Source organism: Leptidea sinapis, chromosome 2, assembly GCF_905404315.1.
Source record: "Leptidea sinapis chromosome 2, ilLepSina1.1, whole genome shotgun sequence".
In the NCBI taxonomy this organism is placed as follows: domain Eukaryota; kingdom Metazoa; phylum Arthropoda; class Insecta; order Lepidoptera; family Pieridae; genus Leptidea; species Leptidea sinapis.
Window position 1 is genome coordinate 11,903,040 of NC_066266.1, and position 19,065 is coordinate 11,922,104.

The 19,065-nt window shown below is 36.4% G+C and overlaps 1 protein-coding gene across 2 annotated transcripts in view; it reads left to right on the forward strand.

The window, feature by feature from the left end:
• LOC126971639 (stAR-related lipid transfer protein 13) overlaps positions 1-17,079 on the forward strand; it is a 344,608-nt gene extending 327,529 nt beyond the window's left edge. For both annotated transcript variants that reach the window (XM_050818006.1, XM_050818015.1), the window contains 11 exons: positions 254-421; positions 1,486-1,598; positions 3,308-3,560; positions 4,427-4,530; positions 5,431-5,558; positions 6,350-6,509; positions 7,623-7,717; positions 10,164-10,301; positions 11,499-11,639; positions 13,383-13,559; positions 14,121-17,079. In XM_050818006.1, coding sequence (XP_050673963.1) covers positions 254-421; positions 1,486-1,598; positions 3,308-3,560; positions 4,427-4,530; positions 5,431-5,558; positions 6,350-6,509; positions 7,623-7,717; positions 10,164-10,301; positions 11,499-11,639; positions 13,383-13,559; positions 14,121-14,235 — 1,592 coding nt within the window. In that variant the 3' untranslated portion in view covers positions 14,236-17,079. The remainder of the gene's footprint in view (positions 1-253; positions 422-1,485; positions 1,599-3,307; positions 3,561-4,426; positions 4,531-5,430; positions 5,559-6,349; positions 6,510-7,622; positions 7,718-10,163; positions 10,302-11,498; positions 11,640-13,382; positions 13,560-14,120) is intronic.
• Positions 17,080-19,065: the final 1,986 nt, after the last annotated feature.

Here is a 19,065-nt window from a genome sequence, read left to right on the forward strand (position 1 = left end):
CTGTAATGGTAAATGTATACACTGGGTAATTTTCTTAACCTTCAATGGAAAGAGGGGTTCAAAGTTGAGATATATATTATGCTGGCTCTTTTTGGACGAGACTTGGCTATGAATTGGACTAAAGTAATAAAATGGCCTGTTTTCGTCGGTTGCTTAGCAAAAGGCTCTATCTATAAGTATAAATTATCTAAGTTTAAAACGTTTACGCGAATTTCATTTGTGGCTTTGTTAAATATCTAATAAATGTTTACAGTGTCGCGTCCCATGTCATCGTTATCATGCGGTCAGCTTCATATACTGCGCAAGTTGGCACTACTGAGGTTGACCGCTTGTATGGAGAGGTATTGTCCCTCGCACAAGTCGGGCTGGAACTGGGAACTGCCGAAGATAATCAGGAAGATCAAAGCGCCGGATTATAAAGGTGTGTTTTACTTTGCATTCGAGAAGGTACCTAAAAAGACAAATGCAAGCTTGATATAAGAAACATAATAACTTTAAAGGTAAATGTATACACTTTTATAATAAAGTCCCAGCCACTGTTCAGGCATTAATATAAATAAATTTATATGTTTTATTTAAAAAATGGCTCTGTCGTAAATCCTACTACTCCACAGATGAATTTCTAAGTGATCGGACAACCTGGGACTAGAGTATGATTATTTTATAGCAATAGCAATGACAGTACAATATTGTATATTTTTATTAAAAAGAGCGCAAAAAAATAATGATGGGAGAGATTCTCGCGTCGCTTCTTCTCTCTCAGGGCGCCATTTGTTTCCGAAGCGGCAGTAGTATCTAGTATATCAGAAATGACATCAAAAAGAATTCTAAAGGAATCAATTTTGAGCCTTGATTTTATGCCTTTTTATAAAAAAAAAACATTGTTATATTAAGATAATATCTTTATGATTTCTAGGTTATTTTTGACGTTCACATTCTTGTCGTATTTCTCAGTATTCCGGTTAGACCATTCAAGTTGTAATCTAGAGATTATAAGGAATAAATCTATATATTATGTTTCAAAAATATACACATACACTCACGCCTTGTTCCCGTCGGGGTAGGCAGAGACAATAGAATGCCATTTGCTTCTATCATTACAAACCTCTCGAAGGGCCGAGAGTGAGTCCATAGAGCGCCTTGTCGTGAAGGGCAAAGTTGAGGGCACCAGACGGCGAGGAATGTCGCTCATGTAATGGACCGACCAAATTAAGTCTGCTGTGAGCGGTCCATTGAACGAGTGTACCAGACTATCGGCTGAGTAGACAGAGAATCCTGAGCGTCACTGCATTGTTATGGGCAGAGCGTACCATCAGCTGAACTGCCTGCTCGTCACGAGAGGAGCAGTGCAGTCTAAATTGGGTTGAAACGCATTAGGTTACTTGTGGCGCGATATAACTCTATTTCTCTCTCTTAAAATCGCTTTATTTTATTTGTTTGTGGCCATGTTGTTCGTAATTATTTATAAACATGTTTTTGTTCCAGATAAAACGGTCTTCGGCGTTCCACTAACAGTTTCACTGCAAAGAACGGGTCACTCTCTTCCAAAACCGGTGCAATGCGCGTTGAACTGGCTTAAGAAAAATGCAATGGATCAGGTACAAATATATTCCGCGTCAATTTATGCTTTATGCTCGTTAAAATCAAAAATAATTAAAAGTATATTGATTAAACTCTCCCATTCAATTCATATGTGTAAGCTATCCTATTACTATTATAAATGTGAAAGTTTGTATGTCTGGATGTATGTTTGAACTTCTTTAACGCAAAAACTACTGTTTGGATTTTGATGAAACTTTACAATAATATAGCTTACACACCAGAATAACACATAGGCTATTTATTATTCATAAAACTATCGCGTGAATTATACTTTATATGGCAAAACAACGTTTGCCGGGTCACCTAGTAATAAAATATTTACGTCATTAGATCATAATATTTATATTTTTTCAAATTTTAATCCTTGTCATTAAAAAGATTATATATAGATTAGTAAGTAAAGTGATTAGTAGTCCATTCATAATTTTTATTTTTCTAATTTGTTTCAGAGTTGGTTTTCTAGTTTAGTAACGTTGAGTATACCTTTAATTTAGATATGTAAATAGTAACTTACTAATGTTTATCTTATTTGTATATGTTAAATTATGTATCTAGTTGGTAGGCCTTAATAAATAAATAGATGACTACAAATGAATACTTGATTATAATGACAGGGCTAATTAAGAAAATTTATTATCTTGTCTGTCGTTACACACTCCACAGCTGAATATCGTGAATCCGGGACTAAGTTATTACTATTTTATAGCAATAACAATGACAATACAATATTCTATATTGTATATTTTATCAAATTTATGGGCACAAAAAGAGTGCTGCGAGAGTTTCTTGCGCCGTTACTTCTCTGTCAGAGCGCCATTTGTTTCCGAAGCAGTGGTAGTCTTTGAATTGATATTAAAGAATTCTAAAGGAGTAAATTTTAAGTAAATAAATGCCTTTTTGCCGAAAACCATATCTATCCAAATTGAATTATTTGTCTTAACGGCTAATTCCGCTAAGATTTGTCTATTTATACCTTTTCGACACGTGTTTTGCCTCTACACGAGGTATCTTCAGGTGATGATGACTCGCCGAAGACAAATCTAAGCTGTTTGCTTACCCCAAAATTGACACATTTTTAACTAAACCCCGTGCAATTCGGGATCTGATGACCAAATCATACTTTCTCTAATACATACTAAGTACTCAAAGTTCTCATTAAAATCAATGTAAACTTTAATTATATTATTATTAACGTAAACGTTTTAGAAACGTAAACTTCTTTCTGTATCTTTATATATTATTATTATATACTATTAATTATATACTTAGAAATAATGTAATAGATTATGAAATAGCGTAACACTCTAGTATTTTTAGAACTAATTAGATTCATATATGTGAAAACAGTTTAATGCGTTTTTGTTTTACAAATAGATGGCAACGTTGATATAAAAGGCTGTAAGTTTTCTAAATAAATAAACACCAATGGGTGGCTCCTTTGCACAGGATGCCGGCTAGATTATGGGTACCACAATGGCGCGTATTTCTGCCGTGAAGCAGTAATGTTTAAGCATTACTGTGTTTCGGTCTCAAGGGTCACTTTAGCGCAATCGTAGTGTCGCTCAGAATTTTTGGGTTTTTGAAGAATCCTGAAAGGCACTGCATTGTAATGGGCAGGGCGTATCATTTACCATCAGTTGAACGTCCTGCTCGTCTCGTCCCGTATTAACATTTGGATAGTGCTAATTATTCCCATTTTTATCAGATGGGCTTATTCCGGAAGGCTGGAGTTAAGTCTCGAATAGCGAAACTCCGAGGGATGGTCGAGTCAGCCGGGGCATCGAACGCAACCTTCGCGATCGAAAATATCAACACGATCGATCCCAGTCTATCCAGTTTGAACTTCGAAGGTGCACAGGCTCATGATGTGGCTGACATGGTGAAGCAGTACTTCAGGGAGCTGCCTGATGCTCTCTTGACGAATAAGTTGAGCGAGACTTTTATTGCTATATTTCAACGTAAGTTTTTTTTGTATATTTTATATACTTTTTTATTTATTTAATTAATAATAATGATAATGACACACTCTTGCACAAATTATCTTGTCCCAAACTAGGTATAGCCTGTACTATGGATACTAGATAGAACGATATATTTAATTCAATATACTTACTTAAACATACATAAATTATAAATAAACATCCATGACTCGGAAACAAACATTCATATTCATCATATAAATGATTGCACCTACCGCTCAGTAGGCATGGTCACTAACCACTGGGCTATAGAAGGCTTATGTAATAATTTTATTGAATTTCTACATTCAAATAAAAATGGACTATCCTGCCTAAGATCGGCAGGCTGTATCAGTAGTCACGCCAGCATTAATGAAGTCATCCGCAGGTCATTTGCCGCTCTTAAAATATCAGCTGTTTTAGAGCCAAACAGTATTACCCGCCGCGATGGCAAGCGTCCTGATGGAATAACGCTGGTAGTTTGGGCACGGGGAAGGGCGCTGGTGTGGGTCACGACTTGCGGTGACACTCTGGCTCCTTTTCATGTCCAAATTAAGTCAGTTGGTGCTGGGGCTGCTGCTTCGACTGCCGCAGACAGCAAGCGACGTAAATATATCGGTCTCATCTTTGTGCTGTTTGCTTTCGTAGCGTCCATGACCCGGAGTGCCCAGAGGCGCGGAGAATGTAAAAAGTACCGTCTACGCCCCTAAATAAGGCTACTGGAAACCCAAGTGCTGGCAGCTATTTCGGTCAACGGATCAGCCTAGGTATCCAACGCGGAAATACTGCCAGTATTCTTTGTATACTTTTCCCAGTTATAAGATTTTTTTTTAATAAATAAAATATATTACGTTTCTCTGTTTCAGATGTTCCCGAACCACTTCGACCTGATGCAGTGCAGTGTGCTTTATTATTATTACCTGAAGAGCATCTAGAGGCTCTACAATCTTTATTACTGTTCTTAGCAGAGGTGCGTATAACTATAATTTAATGAATATTATATTCTACTAGCGACTACATCCTGCAAACGAAAAAATAGACGACGATCGATTCTCAGACCTATCAAACATATCGTATATAAAATTTATCATACTCCAATAATTATTATATTCGATTGCCATGAGGGGTATATTCCATCCACAATGAAATAGAATAATATTAAAATCGCGATACAAAAATAGGTGTATTTTTTGTCAATTAAACAGAAAATCGTATCCGGTGTAAGACTTTTAATTCTAACTTTAGATGATTGTATAGCTCTACTTTAATGTTGTTTTGGGACAGTGGTCATAAACTAGTATATCTGGTAATGGGGTGGAATAAATATATATAAGGCAATGTCAAAATATTTAACTTTTTAAACAAGTCCTTCCATGAAAATGTCCGACCAACTCCACGTACCCGCGAAGATGTATTTTAATGACAATGTTACAATTATACCACCACTTTAGAAGATTGAACATCGCTTCAAGTTTTAAAACGCTTGTAATTGGAGCTATATTAAGTTACATTTATATAAATATTTATTTTACCTTACGTTTTGTGATCTTTGCAGGATCAAGTTTTCATAAGAAAAAACTGACGTAAAAATATAGTTAAAATTACAGCCGTTTTAATCCTTTAGAAAGTATTTTATTTATTTTTATTGAAAAGGAGGACAACTGTGCGTATGGGTCATCTCGTGTTAAGTCATCACCGCCGCCCACATACTCTTGCAAAGGAATTACAGGCACGTTGCCGGCCTTTAATGAAGGTGTACGTGCTTTTTTTGAAGGTACCCATATATATATGTGTAACACTCGCGTTAAGCAAAGAAACTACCGTCGCTTAAATATCATTACATTATAAATTATTACATAATACATAACAGGTAGCAGAGCATTCGGCTGTGAACCAGATGACTGCGTCGAACCTGGCGGTGTGCTTCGCTCCGACACTGTTGAGGCTCCATCACGCGCCCACGCATACTGGCAGCACGAAAGAAGGCAACTCTAACAGGTAATTTATAAAAAATTACATAATTACAGTGTTAATGGCGAGAAGCCTGGGTACCTTATTATCTACTTATAAATATGTGTTGCCTTCGGTAAGGCAGTACGCGTTTAACCATTAATAAGGACGGTCCCAGTAACCAGTAACCATTCATCTATAACAATTACAGGGCCGGTCCGAGTAACCATTATTACCATTGTAACCAATACATAATTGAGGTCCGGGTATTTACCATTATAACCATTAATTATAGTAACATACATAAAAAGAATTACTAAAGATGGGTCAAACGTCGTTTTATATTTGGTTTAACCGAACTTCGGTGGCTTGAACAGTACTTCGGCATTCGTCCGAGTTAGAAAACTTATTTGGTTCAAACCAACTTCGGCCCATCATCGACCATAATTATCATAAAAATCACTAAACCATCCGAAATCGGGTGAAATATGTCATTCATATATAATTATTCAGATACACCAAAATCGGAAATGCCGTAAGGCACACTACGCCCTGACCAATTTCTGGAGGGTCCATTGGTTTTTAACATGGTCTATTTTGCATGGTCTTATAGCTTGTTTCAATAGCTTTCTTATACATACACTCAAATCATCATAATAATAAGCAATCTATTAAATAATCCGCATTGACTTGCTGCATCAAAATGGCGCCGATCTGAGCCATACCGCGGCGCGGGGGCCCTTGCCGATTTCGGAAGGATAAATCTTCATACCTATGGGCAACCCTTTTCAGTAATTTTGGAGTAGCGAACAACTTTTGATGAGACAATTTTCCAACAGAATGATCATCGAAAGCGTGGCTGATCAGCGTCAGATTAGCGAGAGCCGTGCTGCCCACGCTTGTCTCCTGCTCCTGATACAGAAGCACCAGCTCCTCTTCTTAGCACCAGCAGACATGCTGGCGAGATGCAAATTTAATTACTTCGAAGAAAGTGTTCCAGTAAGTTTTTATCGAACAAGAAACTGACTAATTTAACCATTCGTCGTACGAATATAGCGCACTTACCGGACACGCCACAAGTTAGGATATCATCCCCACCATCTGGATGTGTGGCGTCACAGTGCAGTTTTCAAGGAACCACATACCACAGGCAACAATGAACCTACTTATGCGCGTTTTCCGGAGACGATACGACATGGGTGCCTTCAAAAAAAGTGCGTACACCTTACATAAAGGCCGGCAACGCTCATGTGATGCCTCTAGGGTTGCAAGAGATTGTGGGTAGCAGTGATCATTTAACATCAGGGGACCCGCTTGTTTATCCTCCTTTTTTATTAAAAAAAACTTGTTATTGATTGGCAAAATGAGAACGCACGTTAGTTGCACTTATTTAGTTTACAATATTTTCATAAAGATACTTACCTAGTTAAATAACAGCAACCATTGTTATCTTTTGTGACAGAAAAAGGTAAGAAACAAAATTTTTATGTTCTATATATATAAAGCACAAGAAGGCGTTCGAAATTGTATTCCTCAACAACCACAACAGGTACAGAAAAGCTTTTCAGGATCAAACATTTCCCATAGAGCTGCTAGAATTGTCGGAAACCCAGTGTTCAGTGAACGGCTAGAACATTTGGCGTTGCGTGGAGACGTCGCATTGTTCGTTACCTCATTTATCACGGGGAGTGTTCCGAAGAGCTGTTTGACCTGATTCCTCCCACCGAATTCCACCTTCGCACGACACGCCGCAAATTAGTATTCATCCCCACCAATGTTTGACGTTCCTCCACAGTGCGCTTTTCAAGGAAGTTTCTACCACGTACAACCAAGCTGTGAAATGAGCTTCCTCATGCGGTGTTTGCGGGACAATACGACATGGTAACCTTCAAAAAAAAGCGCTTACACCTTCCATAAAGGCCGGGAACGCTCCTGTGATTCCTCTGGTGTTGCAAGAGAATGTGGGTGGCCACTCCGTCCTTGTCCTCTCTTCTATTACAAAAGAGTTCACTAGAACACGCTAACAATACATATGCTTTACCAGGCATGCATACACGGGTAGGAGACACGCGAATATAATTACTAAAAATTCGTAATCTTTAATTATTTCAGGTCGCTTTGGAAGAACTCGGTGCTGACTTCAACCAAGACTGGAAGGGTTTTCAACAGGCCTGCATAAAGGCGTTATTAAAAGAAGCCAAAGAAAAGTATGTTAATTTCCATTAAGATTATTAATTGAATTAAGATTTCCTTGCATTTGAGAATTTCTGAAAAAAATTGCAGTTGTAAATTGATAAGCTTATTTACTTTATTTTACTCGCCTTCATTGATGTACAATAAAGAACTAGACTCGCAATCACGCTCAAAACTTGTCTATAGCAAAACTCTGCCTTCGCGTCTATCAGATAGATTTTGCATTCAGTTGTGTTTCGACCGCGCTTTGAATACAACGCCACGCAATGACAAAGTTCAGTGTAACTTAAAAAAGGATGGAGAGTCGTATTACAGGTAAGTGCGACTTTAAATTAACAAAATTATCTAACTTGACGTCTTTAATCTTTTTGCAAAATAATTACATTCCGTCTTAAATTACCGTCTTTCGCACATTTAAGCGCATTCTTTCAACCGTATAGGTAGAACACTAGACTTAGAACATTGCTGCCACGAAATAAGGTGTTATTTTGAAGAAATGTTTTAATGTTATCTATTTAAGTAAATGTATGTAAGTATATTACATTTATGGATATTTTTCACGGCCTTTTTATAGGCGATTGGTACTCTAGTTCTTTATAGTATGTCAATCCTCGCCATGTATAAGATCAACTATAGTCAATTTTAGTTCTATATTTTTTTCACAAGTGCCTTAAGGTATTTATAGTCGCTTAAGATTATTTTCCTATTTCATTCATTCTATTCTAACCTTTTTAGAGTCAGTGGAAAATCTGGAAAGAGGTGAGATGTGAATGTTAGAAAAACGTTCATTTGTTTATCATTTTCATTTACATCTGTTCTTTACTTATACCTTAACATAAATTCTATTCTTTCTTATAGTATTTTCGTAAATTTATTGTTATCTGACTTAATATGTTATAATTACGATTTTAAGGTACTTATTTTTTATTCCATCCCCGAGGTGTTATGAAGATATCATATAATATACCGGGTGTAACCAGACTACCACCGAATACGTAAGGGTTCCATATAGATCCCTAAAAATGAATCATAGCTATAGATAATCAAAGTTCAGTAGTTGCAGAAAAATCCGGCAATCAGCAAAAAAGCAGCATTGTAATGCAATGTACACTACGTACGTAACCAGAGTCAATGGCATTTGTACAACGTTTTTAATACTGTCAGCTGTTGGGGCGATATACATTTCTGCTTTTTGGTTTTCTTATTATTTAAAAGACTACTTCTAAACATAATTAGATTTGAAAAAACTTAATTGCATTGCATTTTTACTCTAAAACATTTAAAAATGATTCGCATCACAATTTTTTTATTTTATTTTGGAACTTTCAGTGCCAATATTTTGGCAGAATCATGGTCCAATTGCTACCCCCCATTTTAAGGATGTAGTTGTTTTACACCCTGTATATTTACCTCCATCTCCATTAAATGAAACACGGGTATATCTACTTAACTGTAAGCATTAAAATAATCTAAAATTAAAGTGAAAAATTTATGGTATGGAGACATTAGGTTTTTTTTGGAGAGGAGGAAAATTCACATCGTAATCGGGGTATCCCCCGGTTTTTAGTCAGACTTAGTTTAGACTAAAAACCTCCTCTGTGCTGATAGCCCTAAAGGCTTTTACAGCGAAGCCGGGTGGGGCCTTTGGAGGCCGAAAATGTAGCTCACAGGCGCGGGGCGTCTCGGAAGGAGGCTCGAACCTCGGACTGCCTGCTCACTAGGCTGGATGGAGAGAAGATCACTAACGATCTAATCTATCTGTTAGTCCAAAGGCCTCTACGTTTGAAGAGAATTCGCACTCGCCGGCGAATGCAGTGATATAAGTATGTGTGTTTGTAAATATGTGTGAATATATGTGTGTAGTGTTATTGTAGGTGTGTGATTTGTGATGTGAGTGGTGATAAACGATTACATCCCGAGGACTATCTCGTTGTGTAAGCACATGGCTCCCTCACCAAGACATTAGGGTGCTCGGCCGCCTTATCAAAGTAGCGTCGCGATATGGAAACAGTAGGTGTCATGTCTACGCTAACAAGCGACTACTAATTTCGGTTGCTCCTAAAATATATATTGGAAAATCAATTAACTAAGATGAATTATGTATTTTTTTATAATTATGGTTTAGTAGTTGTACCCGTGCGTTCATTTAATGTCTCCAACTCCACACTAAATCCAAATTAAATTTAAAGTAAAGGACAGAACATTTCGCAATCATTCGTAGACGTTTTGTGAACAAATACTCTTGATGTTAGTTTGGTGTGAGGTAGTTAAATATTTGTTTTAGAACAATACAGAGAAGAACTGATGGACGACATAATTTTCTCTTAAAGTGCCAAGAGTGAAAGCCTTATTTACCACAGGATACCGACTAGATGGTATTCACCATAGCGGACCCTTTTTCTATATATACAATATATAATATAATTAATTGTGATCGATAATAAAATTAATTGTGGTCAGATCGCGAGGATGGATGTCGGTATCGGGCGCGGCAGCTCACGTGGAACTTTGCTGCAAGAAAGTTGGCGATGGTCATCCTTTGAGGCTGTGGAGAGCAACCACAGATATAGAAGCACCGCCACAGGAAGTTATGCAAAGGTAAGTATTGTGCACCTGGGCGTAGAATTGAAGATGAAATAGAATAAATGATCACTTAACATCAGGTGACCATCCATCAGGTACGCTCATTTGTCCTCCTTTTCAATAAAAAAATTCGACGATCCCTATAGCCCAGTGGTAAGTGACCCTGCCTACTGAGCTAGAGGTCACGGGTTCGAATCCCGGTAGGTGCAATCATTTATATGATGAATATGAATGTTTGTTTCCGAGTCATGGATGTTTATATGTATTTATGTATGTTTAAGTAAGTATATTGTAATAAATATATCGTTGTCTTGTATCCATAGTACAGGCTATGCCTAGTTTGGCGTAAGATAATTTATGTAAAAGTGAGTCAATATTATTATTTAAAATTAGAGGTCTAGCTTCACATTGGTGAAAGCTGCATGCGATTCCTTACAGTATTTTTTCAAATAATTAATTTTACAAATTGAACGCAGCGGTTTAAATGATCTTTTTGTAAGCATCTTAAAGTGATTTTAACTTTAACTCACAAGTATAGTCTTCCGTTATGATATTTAACCACAAAAATGTTTTCATTTAAACTTTTCTGGCTCATATTTGTTCGAAATTGGACGCAGATTGGGTCCACTTTCCAAGAAAGTGTAATGATAACTTTGTTCAAGACTTGAGTTTTTTCTAAGGCATGACGGGGTAACTATAACGGTGTAAATTATAAAATATTTATATAGAATATGAAAATAAACGGATGTTCAAAATCACCTTACCAGTGGTTCCTTTGCACAGGATGCCGGCTAGATTATGGGTACCACAATGGCGCCTACTTGTGCCATGAAGCAGTAATGTGTAAGCATTATTGTGTTTGCGACTGAAGGGCGCCATAGCTAGTGAAATTACTGGGCAAATGAGATTTGACATCTTATGTCTCAATTTGACGAGTGCAATTGTAGTGCTGCTTAAAAATTTTGGGTTTTACAAGAATCCTGAGCGGCACTGCATTGAAGTGGGCAGGGCGTGTCAATTACCATCAGCTATACGTCCAGCTAGTCTTGTCCCTTATTATCATAAAAAACCTGAAGGTAAAGCGATCATTGTCACTCACATCGACTGATAACCTAAGAAATAATTTCATATCAATTTTCCCCCTTACCAGGATCTTTCTAGTAGCTGGCAGAAATTTTTGTAACTCTATTAAATAAACTGTTTTACAAACAGGATACTACGTGAGCGGCATATATGGGACGATTCGTTGGTGAAGTGGAGGGTAGTTGAAAAATTGGGACCCACTGCTGAGGTATTTCAGTATGTGACAGCTTCTAGTTTCAACCTACCGCCACGTGATTATTGTGTGCTACGGTGAGATATTCTTATTAGTTCTTCTATAAGTATATTATGACACAAATGAGCTAAGTTGCTCATCATACACGAGAGCTTGAGTTGCAGCAAGTTGCTCAAAAGTTTCATTAGCAATTTTTCATGACACTTGTGAGGAAAAATCAAACGTGTATTGAATAAATCTATCAATTGTTCATCTTCTGTACTGAAACTTGACATTTTTACAATTTAAATAATTGTAAAAATGTACCACACAACAACAAATGCGTTACAAACAAAATATGAAAATTAAGTATATTTTTTTTGCACGCGCCAACTATAATGACATACATTCAGCCTACTTCTAAAATATAATTTTAGTGATAAATTAATGCATAAGAGTTTATAGCAAATTATTGTGAATTATAAATAATTTGATAATAAAAAAAACTTTTTGGTCTTAGTTTCGAACACATTTATTCCAAAAATGTAAATGGATTTTCAGCGGCATAAAACCTCTTTGGTGTTACAAAAATTTAATTGATTTTAAAATCGGCTGTTTACTCTTATATAATTTGCAGTTACCAACGGTACGTAACGGTACGGTGTGTAATAGTTCGATTTATGGCTTTAAGAACGATGTAGGAAGGATTTTTGAAGCTATGAAGGATTATTGATATTATTAAGTTATGTGATTGTTACCATAGAACTCCATCGTTTATGTGCTTTTTCAACATCTGAAAAGTTATACCAGGGCAATGGTATGTCCAGATAATGTTATCCAATCTGTTTCTTAATTATATATTTTGAGTGGTTTAACCGTGCACAAATCCAGGGGTAATTTATTATGCCTGCGCTAAGATACGTACCAAAAACTCGTCGCGCTTGCGTCGCCAACCCGACGAGAACTGCCGAAAGGAATAAATTGGACCAACAATTCAATTTTGTTCATAGTCAGTTAGAGTCACATCCACCGGCACTGATAGTTGGGGTCCTCTAACAAGTAGCGAACTGCGTATTATTGGCGAACAAACGCGATATTTTGCAGTTATTACATACAAGCCTATATATAGGACCTACACGTGCATCAACCCTTTAAAAAAAAACATACATGTACAACAACTAAGAGACTCATGTGTTCCACGGTAACTGCGATCTTGTTTTTGTGTTTCCATTATTTTCCATACAAGAGTACATCCCCAAAATCGACTGCTTGTGTAAAGTTTATATTGTCGTTTAGTCAAAGACCGAAACACGCTATTGACATTGACAAGATTGTTTTTTGGTTTTTGACCATAACATACGTAATACTCTGGAATCATCTCTCTCTGGGGTGGGTTAATCATATCTCAGGATCGTGGTCAGCGTTAGGGTTGCATGGAGCGGAAGTTCTGCCTCCACTAGTTTCTGTCCAGTCGTCTCTTATAACCGTGAAGTACGTGGATGACGAACCTTTAATTTGGTCGGGCCATCTTGTTGGAAGTCACGGTCGCTCAGAGGGCAATGGAGGCGGCTATGCTGGGAGTTTTCCCGCGATATCGAATCAAAAATAAGAAGATCCGTAGGTGAACCAAACTTAGCGACATAGCCCAGATAGTAAAGCAACTGAAGTGGCAATGGGCAGGGCACATAGCTTGACAGATGGCCGTAATTCCTTGAATGGCGACTACGTACCGGAAACGTAGTGTTAGTAGGCCCCCCACAAGATGGACCAACAATTATTCACCGACGATCTGGTCTATAACCAAACAGTTTTTTCTAAAAGCACTTTTAAATTTTTTTCAGATCATGGCAACAAGGGGGTGGTGGAGGCGGCTGGTGCGCTGTGGCCGAGACTTCAGTAGCTCACGGATCAGCACCAAGTGATAGCTCCCGAGGGGTGGTGCTAGCGTCACGGTACCTCGCGCAGCCGGCGGGCAAGGGCAGAAGTAGGCTGGTGCACTTGGCGAGAGTCGACACTATGTAAGTGTTTAAAAAGCTGTTAACTTATTGGGAATTGGGGGTGGGGGGGGATGTGGGGAAAAATGAGAAGAAAACGAAAGCCAGGGTACCATAGCGGTGCTTTACCTATCGTCAGCAGTAGTGTGCAAGCATTATTGTGTTTCAGATTGAAGAACGCGTAGAGTCAAAGATATTTCTAATTAAAAATTAAAATCTAAGATCTTTAGGTTGGTCGAGAATCCTAAGTGACACTACATTGAAATTACAAATTACGAAGATACACACATCGACGTCTTTTTCTGTCTCAAAGCCCTATCTTTAAAGCACAATTTGTGTAATGTTTTGAAGAGCGCCTCGGCTAGAGCAAATGAATGCTACTGAAATTTATTATTATGTTACGTTACAATTGAAATTTTCCAAACCGGTTTTAGCACCGTCATAGCAAGCCAGTAGTACAGTGCTACTCAACAATGGATCCAATGAATATTAATAGTAAGAATATTCATGGGAGATTAATTTATTACCAGGGCTGGTGCAATTAATTAGGCTGAGGACTAAAAATGTTTTAAATATTTGTTTCAGGGGACGAACACCGGAATGGTACAACAAATGCTACGGCCATATTTGCGCTTTGTATTTGGCCCGAATTCGAGCTTCGTTCAAGCACAACACAGAAGGGCCGGAATCGAACGTATGATCAAAACATTCCACTTAAGTCCTCACGTATTTGAGCATGACTTAAGTTTTGTGAATAGTATCTAATAGACAAACTATGGACATTGTCTTATCTGTGGTCTCTGATATTATTATCTGTAATCGTATTTAAAATTATTGCCGGACTAAAATATTCAATGTTTCTGTGTCGCTGGAATATTTAATTGTACAAAAATACTTATTTAGGTTAGAATCTATTACCTACCTCTGTAAATCAAGTTTTATCTTTAGTAAACCCTTCGCGGGGACCTACCAAAAATCCTGACTGCGTTTGAGACTAGAAGTTTAAGTTTGTGTTTAGATTTTGTCTTTGGTGCATAATATTAGGTAAGCATCACAATTTTCGAGAATAGGTACCTATTTATTAAGTACAATTTATAAATGTAATCTCATTTTGCAATAAAAAAGATATTTACCAATTCCTTTTATGAAGTTATCATAACATATCACTAGTCATATATATTATAATATTTTAAATAATACAAACATTTTAAATTTAAATATATTGCCGTACCTGCCCTGCTTTGAGAATGTTATAGTATTTAAATGTATTTGTCTATATCACAACACACTTACCCTTATTATATTTGAAATTAAAACTATAACTATAGTTATTATCTACTAAATATAATATTTTATTGATAAAATTCATTGTAGGTTAAAGTTTTGATGTTATTATTGTACACATTTTAGTTAGTTAAATGTGATCACAATTTAGGATAGATATATTGAAGTTGTAATGTCTGTAGTGTGCCATTGATATTTGTTACAACAAGCGATCAAGTTGATACGACATAGATTGAATGTAGTGTTGGCATTATGAAGCTTTTCTTTAATGGTTTATATGAGTATGATAAAATCGTTTACAATTTAAAAGCAATTATCAAATGTCGCCATTTCAATAGATCTTATGCAATTATATTATAATTTAGATACACTTTGAATGTCGACCTGCTATAGTTAATAAATCAATGTATTTGTTGGATGCGATTACTAATTGTGACAGTAATCACGACCATCATGTTCACGAAGCATACTTGCACAAACAATGAGTTCAAGCACTAAGGGTTGATGCATCTTACGATACTCTCATACGATAAATTATATATTTTATTCTTTATTACTTTCCATGAAATAATTTATACGAGTATTATTATTTTGACACGACTCATTTATAGGATACAGCACCTTACAAACTAATTTGTTATGTATATTGCAGCCATTGTAAAATACTCTATTTGATTGAAAAGAGTGGCCGTTCAGTTTCGTGTATGTTCTTCTCACAAGCTCAACTTTTTACGAACATATGGTAAATTCAGTAATAAGAAATATCTGGAGTTACGATTCAAAAGCGCATAGTTTAAACCTATTTGAATAAAGTTTATTTGACTTAAACTTTGAAAAAAAGGAGAGTTCCACACCAGACTGACACACTGAATTGATGTAAAATAATGCGCGACTGAAACAGAAGAAGATAGACAGCTACAGTTGTCACTGTCAAACTTTGTATGAGCAAACGATACTTACTGTCAAAATGCGTCCCGAACCGGTCGTTTTGGCACACATAATGCTTGCGTTATGTTATTAAATGCTTCTTTTTTAATATTATGTAAATATATTAATAGTTGATATTATCACAATATATTTTTAATATTTTATAATGCCTTCAATTGTTTGTTATCAAATCGGAGCTTAAGACAAATGTGATTTATAGGTATCTATGGCACACTTCATTCAAAAAAATATTAATATGGAATACTGGAAGCCAAATATCACATTATATTATATTTGTAAATATGCAATAAATAGTATTTTATGTAGAAGGTAATCTCAGTAAATTATGTGTTGTTAGTTACCTGTGGAATCACAATATTTTATCTAATAATTAAATTGGTGCCCTTATTAATTAAGTAATTAATTCATAGATATTTTTCATAGTACCTACCCACATAACGACTAATGTCAAAACTAATGGTTTTTTCCAAAAATATATTGCTACAGTAGTTAAAATTTTTAAACTTTTTAAAAATTTATGAATGTTTTATTTCTATTATTATTAATAATACTGAAGGACTAGAATCAATGGGATGACCAATGACGGCATAATATTCGTGGAATCTGTGAATTCACGCATTATCGGGCTGTTAGCTCGCCTATACGCAAGCCTATTGTAAATCTATGCTTCCATATCACAAATCTTAAGCCGGCTTCACATATGCGGTGTGAAGTCGTGAACAGCGAATGTTCATAGCTTAACATTCGTGCGTTCCCCGATTAGTATCGGTCTTTCCTCCACCGTCAGAGAATCTACGTTTCGCTCTCAACGTTGTACCGAATGTAGTGTTAATGTTTCAATTTTAGCCACGATAATATTCATATTTAATAATAAAACACTATACTTTTATATCATTCCAATTATACAGCTTTTTATAAATTTGTTTGGATGTTTCTCAAAGAATAGTTATAATACTTGCGATAGTTTGGTTTGTATCTGTCCTCATAATTACCTAAATCCAATGCAGATGTAAGGTAAACTTCAATTTAGTATAATATAATCTACAAAATATATATTAATAGGTAATATATTCATATAAATGAAAGAAAATATAATATTTCAATTTATACTATACATAATTATTATCCTATTTACCATTCTATTTCCAAATGGATGTTGTAAATGCACGCGTTCTGTGTAGTTAATATTAAGCTGAACATTAATCAAGATATTCACAAATTAATACTCTGTGTAATTTGTAATGTATAAAGCTATATCAACTAATGCATTGTGATTTATTCTTTATGAATTAAATGGACCATTTTAATTGAGTTTATAGTGTTTTTCTGCAAATTAGCTGGGATAAATAATACCTAGTTTTATTTCAGATTACTGTATTTTATTGTTACAATAGCGCTTGCGTCGTTTTAACGAAAAGAAGGATAAAATAGCCTAAGGATCACTTGATGGGAAATTGCCGCCTACACTCTCTTCCAACACCGCAAGAATCAAATATATAAAAAGCGTTACCACCTTTTAAGTAGTTGCAGATTTTTATTAACGCCGAACGCCATACATCCAGATGGTGAGGTTGATTAAGTTTTCGGCGTGAAGTGCAAACTTTTTATTCGGCGATAGGGTTAAACAGCTCTTCGGAAAAGTACCCGTCGAAAACAAAAGTTACTACGTAGCGCCAATTGACAAAGCCGTTCAAAGTGTACTGGGTTTGCGATTATTCGAGCAGCTTTGTGAAGTCATATGGGTCGAGCTGATGTGTTTGTACTAGAGATGAAATGGATATCCGGTAACTATCCGGTATCCGGCCTATCCAGCGGCCTTAATACTATCCGGCCGAATACCGGATAACTACCTACTATTCGACCGGATAGGCATCATGCCGAATTAAAAAAATCTGTACAAAAGATATATTTTCGAGTAATTATTTGCTTTATTAAGTTAGTTTAAGTATCATTTAAGAAATATAATTAGTTTTAGTTGTAAATTTTTAATCACACCATACTAAATAAATGTAATAGAAAAAAATAATTAATGAATACTCATACTGCACTCAAGGCAAATTATGGTGGATTAATACTAATTTCTCTGCATTGAGAGGTAGCAAGCGGTTTCGCTTCTCTCAACCGAATCTAACCGAGTCTAATCGATCGTTCGCGCGCCGCCTACGCAAGTCTGTGTTTGTGTGTGCGATACACCAAACGGCTAAGTTACGCCGGGTATCCGGCGGCCGGATATTCGGCTATTCGGCCGCATGGTTGGCCAAATATCCGGTATCCGCTATCCGGCCAAACTGCTATCCGTTTCATCTCTAGTTTTTACCATAATGTAGCCTAACCTCCAACTTATAGAATGCCTAAATACGGGCCGGCTTGAAGTAGAATCTCGCTCTTGATACCCAGTTTTTTTTGCTTATGTGGCTTTGACTTTCAAGTGACAGTGGATTCTACAATCTCTTTTAACTTGGAGACCTAGTATTGCGACTATAATATATTATTATTATAATAATAACAAGCCAATTATTTCTTAACCCTTATTTTACAATCAAATGTTATTAATTTAAAGTTCTTAAAATCTAGTGATAGTCTAATTTAAAATGACCAAAATAATTTATTCTTTATAATTATTTCATTTTTATTTAATTTTCGTTATGGGATCCCCATTTTGGTTATCCTCTCCCAACTTTTTGCACTTTTCCCTATTCTTGCACTGATCGATCCAGTTTCTCCCCGCCGACTGCACGATAACATCTGCCCGTCGCTGCTTCTACCAGTGCTTCTTTTGCCTGGAGATGATGAGATAAAAAATGAAATATCCGCACCCTGCGCCTTGGTAGTTGTGTTTCCACCTTTAGCGATTCAATTGCTTTGTTTTTTTTTCTCATTCCAAAACGCCCCATACCTGTGAGCTACAAATTTTACCTACAAGAAACCTCCCCTTTACGAAATTTTTTCCAGCGATAAGGGACGGGGTCTCTTTAGGCTAAATTTGTAGCTTGCGCGGAGCTTTTCGGAATGAGACTCGGACCTCGGACCGACTGCTATGCTGAATTGAGAAGAGAATGGAGAGTGAGATGGCTCACTGGCGATTGCAATGGTGTATGTTTGTATATTTGGGATTACTTATGAATATAATATTATGTAAGTGCTACCCACTAGCTCATACATATATTCTGAATATTTGTGTATAGTGTGATTGCAGGTGTGTTATTCCCGATGTGTGTGTGGCGTTAGGCGATTACAGGACGAGGACTATCTCATCGGGCTTCTAACATAGTGTGTGACTTGTATTAATTTCGTTTGG